Source organism: Helianthus annuus, chromosome 3, assembly GCF_002127325.2.
Source record: "Helianthus annuus cultivar XRQ/B chromosome 3, HanXRQr2.0-SUNRISE, whole genome shotgun sequence".
NCBI lineage: Eukaryota > Viridiplantae > Streptophyta > Magnoliopsida > Asterales > Asteraceae > Helianthus > Helianthus annuus.
In genome coordinates this window covers 79,888,974-79,894,311 of record NC_035435.2, presented here as the reverse complement: position 1 = coordinate 79,894,311, position 5,338 = coordinate 79,888,974, and the positions used below count along the sequence as shown (strand labels likewise).

At 37.7% G+C, this 5,338-nt stretch overlaps 1 protein-coding gene across 1 annotated transcript; it reads right to left on the bottom strand.

Moving 5' to 3' along the window:
* Window positions 1–1,316: 1,316 nt before the first annotated feature.
* Window positions 1,317–3,185, bottom strand: LOC110928939. The gene is made up of 2 exons (XM_022172012.2): window positions 3,003–3,185; window positions 1,317–2,721 (listed from the first exon to the last, which is right to left on the bottom strand). The coding sequence occupies exon 2, from the start codon at window positions 2,673–2,675 to the stop codon at window positions 1,494–1,496; it is 1,182 nt and encodes a 393-aa protein (XP_022027704.1). The 5' UTR covers window positions 2,676–2,721; window positions 3,003–3,185; the 3' UTR covers window positions 1,317–1,493.
* Window positions 3,186–5,338: the final 2,153 nt, after the last annotated feature.

The following is a 5,338-nucleotide window of genomic DNA, read 5'->3' as shown; positions in this document are numbered from 1 at the left end:
ACGTTAAAAAAACGGGGGTTGTGAAGTATATCCGAAAGGGGGTTGTGGTTGTGCACTTGCACCGCTCGAACCACCACGAGACGGTTGCGAGCCGCGTCCCTTAGATTTTTTCTTGGCTTCGCGGGGTTAGTTCTCCATTGCTCAGTTTGGCTTTGTGTTGTATTTGATAGATTTTTAGAGTGAGTTTGAGAATGGGTGTGGTAAAAAATTAGATTAAGTCAGTTATATATATTGGTTAAAATTGAACTTTTTTTTTAAATTTCGACCGTTGCCCAACGTCTCAATCTCGATCCTCGCAATCCTTCAGCGGTGAACCCTCCCCGATCCCCCTCCCCGATTTGCCTCACCGCAGGGATAGTGGCGATGTTCCCGCTCGAAGACTTGAGTCACCGTCCTACTCCCCGCATGGTACCCCGTATACCCTAAACACCCTATAGCCTAACTAGCTACATTTACAAAACATTCATTCTAACTTATTCTTGGCATGGTACAATTAGTGGAGACCACTTCCTCATATATTGGCTAGTAGGTCCCACAGATGTCTTCTATCATCCAACCAACGAATCCAAAAAAATCACTCAACTATAATATCTTTAACCAATTATAGTTTTCAGAAAGATTTTAACTATAATTAAACATACATATGAGTCCACTTGAGAATATTTTTTGCTAAAAAAAATACATAAACCCCTAAAGAATATGGACAAGGTAAATGAAGTTTGATGCAATTGTAATTATTATACAAATTTTAATTTGTAATTTGTAATGTTAACAAAATAATCATTTTCTATTGGTAAAATGTTTGAAATACATCTGTGGGGGTGGCAACGACAATGGTGGTGGTGGTGAAAAACATGATTCAGATTTCACTTCCATTGAATTCGAACAAACCAAAACCTTCATAGTGGTCGAAAATAACATGAAAAAATTCAGCCCTTATTGAATTTGAATACATTGACAACTTTTTTTTTGAAAATAAAACTTCATTAAAACACACCTCCGACCCAAACGGGCAAAAGGCCAAACAAAACTGTAATGCATAAATCACAATCTACCACAATCACAATATGATTAATACTTGATAGCAATGAATTGTTGACCTCAAAGTCCAAACTATCATACAGCCTGGTGCATACCACCACACTTCCAGCTATATAGGAATAGGATGGAGGGGACCAACAAAAATATATTCATTTCTGACTAGAAGAACTCATGTCAGTCAACATGTCAAATAATTGAATTTCTATGTCCTCATTATGTTTTATTTATGTTCAAGTAATTCACTGCATATCGCAACCAAGCGCGAGGAGAGGACAATTGTATAAAGGTATAGTCTTTTGTGTATATAACAAAAAATGAACATATGGAAGTAACATGATTGAGTTCCACAAAACAGTTCAATGACAGAAATGAACCAAACAAGATAGATCAATGACAAGATTTTGCTTCTTTACATAACCGTAAATTACCTGCCCAAAACCCGTCACCCTTTTTCAAGATTGTGCGCTGCTCAATGTTGCAAGACCTTCAGTTCGACAAGACATGATTTTGCGAAAAACATCTCTCAGTTGTCGGTCCAGTATGTCTAGTCCATTCTTACACGAATTAGAAACCAAAGATAACTCCTGAATTCCCTCTCTCACTTCCTTCTGCTCTTCTTCGGTTAACGGAAACTGGTGAGCCGAATCGATCAAATCCGAAACCAAGTTGATGGATTTCTCCATCTGGTAAATCTCGCTTAACAGCCCAGGACTGTTCTTACGCTCACGCTTCTTCGATTCTTCCAAAACCCGAGTCTGAATCAAGAACAACGGACCGCTCCATGAGTATTGCCTTGGTACGGAGAAATTAAACAGACCACGATCTTGACACGGGATTGCAGCCACTACATTCCACAACACAAACATCAGGACAAAACCCATGGTGAAAACACAGTTCGCAAGACCAAAATGGTGCGGAATATCGTTCGCCCGAGGCTGAACCAAACCGTTTGATATTGACTGAAGCTGCCTATTTGCTGACCACGAATTAGACACGCTCCACGAAAGGGATCTCGAGTGTCCTGGCTTTCGTTGCTGGTTTACATCTTTCCCTTTGTTTGGACGCCCGAACGATCGGTTTCTATGCGAAGAAACAGATCCGGAGTCCTTATGATCATCGAGCATAAGTATAGCTAAATCATTTAACGCCTTTCTCGCCCTCCTAAACTGCCACTCACTCATCACATTCCTCTGTTTCGAATCGGAAGCACTCGAAACAATCTCTAGATGCTTATTCCATACCCGGACTTTCTCAATCCCGTCACGAACAGCGTTACAGATATCAAGAGCCTTGATATTCCTATCGTAAAACTCCATAAGCAGCCTATCTAAAGGCGGTTTTGAAACATTTTCGTTGTTCAACAAAACAAGTTTGAAATCTTCTAAACACGCGACAAACGCGTCTAGCAGCTTACACATCCAATCAATGGAGAGAAAGTCATCCGCTGAAGAAGCTGATAGCGGATTAAACCGGCTAAAAACTTGATTCTGAAACTCGTCAAGTTCACGATCCTGTAACGATTTCGGCTCATTCTTCACCTCCTCAGAATGCACCTGAGTGTGATCACCCCCAAACCCTAAAACCGTTCGACCAAACACCTTAAACGATTTACTAGAACTACTAGTAGAAGTCATTTCACTCCTACAACACTAAACCTCCACCAACTGTTCGAAGAAATGCCTGAAAGAATCCAATCAAAACAAATGAATTATACAAAACCCTAGCTAAACAATTCACAATCTAACAACTAAATTCACAGAATCAGTCACATGGGTATTGCAAAAAACAGCATATTCAAGCAAGCTTAACAAGAAATTAACAATTTTGTTTCATGTATATCAACAACTTTGATCGAACGATCAAACGGTTACAGAACATAAACAAAAGTAGTCTTTGATTGATGAAAACAGAAATTGAAAAACAGACTAATAACAGGAAGAAGTAAGATGATGATTGAATACCTTTGAATTGATTGGAAGATGAATTGTGAAGTAAAGAACAATATTATTGTTATGATGAAAGTTGGATGGATTGATGGAGGAAGCGTAAGGAAGGGGGTTTGATTTTTTGAAAGGTTTAAATATACATAAATCCCGAGAGTATGTAAGAAGGATGTTTTGTAGATGACAGAATCAAACCAATGAGAATAAAGTTTATTATTTCTAATATCTATTATTTTATTATAACATGTTTTTTTTTTTTTTTTTTTAGTTTTTGTCTAAATTCTTATTTTAGTCTAAATAGTTTTTTTTTCTTCCCTGGATCCCTGATTTTTCCTTTTTCTTATCATTTTGATCATATTATCTAACTTAGTCTAAAAACCAGGTTATAATAAGGGGTATTTTTGGCATTAAATTATTAAGAGGTTTATAAATTATGTTGTAAACTACCCCTGTTTATCACTACACAACAGTTATACCAAAAATACCCCTGGTTATAACCAGATTTTTACACTGAGTTAGGCAATATGATCAAAATGACAAAAAAATGGAAAAGTCAGAGACCCAGAGGAGAAAAAAAAACTATTTAGACGAAAATAGCAGTTTGAACCAAACCTCAGAGACTAAAATAGCAATTTACTCTTTTATTTTCTTACCAAATGCAATATCATTGTTCGTAACATGATTACATCGACATGCATTTTTGAAGGAGAGGTTGTGAGGTTACTTATATGTGATATGCGACATGCATTTTTGCATTTTTATCCAAGTAGAAGTGAGGTTACTTACATGTGATATCCTCCTATCAATAGCGGAGCTCGAAAAAAACTCAGTGAGAGTTGGAATCTTAAAATTCAAGCCAGTGGGGCCAAACTCTTAATAGTCCAATATTTTACACTATCAAAAACAATTCATATTTTTTTTTGTTAAAATTAACACTACAAGCGAAAAATCGTTGGAAGCCGCGGCACCCCCGACCCCAATAAAGCTTCGGCCAAGCAAAGTTTTTTGTTGTGACAACCCTCACAATTACATGTGTCCGTACGATTCATTAATATTAATTAAAGTGTTTGATGTCTGTGCTGAATTATTTAACTGCTTTCTGACTACTGCGTCATACTTACATGTGCTTTTTAACATACTAGTCTTGTGCAAAAAATTGACTAAATGGTCCTGTACGCTTTCCTAAGTGTTGGGAATTAAAAGTGTTACAAAAAGATATATATAGGACGCTACATGGAATAACTTAGCACTTTAACGGAACGGTATCCAACCGGACATTATCCGGAACACTAAAATACTGCAAGAAACATTGTTTTTATTTTTCTAAGCTAGTTATGGTTCCCAAACACTTAAACACCCTACGTAATACATGTAACACACTAAAACATTAGACTTTACATCTCAATCCCTAACTAATCACCTACTTACCAAATAATTTTCATTTAACCCCCCCCCCCATGCCAATTTACGGCTCACCCAAGGGCCCCACCTCAAGATCCTTATAAATCTCCTAAATCCCCAAGTAATCTTCCATGGATCTCTTCCAAGATTTGATTTGATATGGCTTGTACTATAGGGGATACTATGACCAATGGGTATTAGATCAAGAGTGGATTTAAAGACCATCACAATCACCTACCATCTTCAACATCACACTCATCTCTCTCCCTCTACAAAGCTTCGGCCGAAACCCCCTATACACCACCATCCATTTTCGATCTTCATCCAAGTAATCCAAGTGTACAACAAGGTGTATCAAGGTGAATAACGAAGTGTGGAACTCACGAATCGTCAAGGACCTCTCTAGTTTGCTTTTATCCTCTACATTTCCAAGCTTGATCTTCCCTAGCTTAAAAGCTAGTAGTAAGCCTTTTTTGTGACAACCCGTACTTTAGACTTATCTTGTGTGACGTTATATGCTCACGTGATCTATGTTAATTGAACGAATACATGATATGTTATGTGATTATGTGATTGTGTGACATGTTGCTTAAACCGAATAGTATTTGATTTCACGAAAACCCACTCGGTCCATTTAGTGGACTCGAGACCATGAGAAAACCCATGTGGGATTTCGGCCCACATCCCTTGTACGTATACATATATACATGCACACCTTTAGGGTTCTAGTTTTACAACTTGACAATTTAGAAAAACACACACAAAACCCTAGCAAAAACATCTCTCTCTTTCTCACGCATAACCGGACGGCACAAGCAACCGGAAATTGATCCCGATTTGGATTACCCTCGACCGATCGGTTAGTGTTTTAATTGAATTGCTTTACTTGATTTGTGTGTTATTTGGCTGAATGTGTTGTTGAATCGGTCGGACATGTAGAACTGATCGACCGG

Coding starts and splice junctions, on each gene's coding strand:
- LOC110928939 (XM_022172012.2), bottom strand. CDS start 2,675: ATGACTTCTACTAGTAGTTCTAGTAAATCGTTTAAGGTGTTTGGTCGA.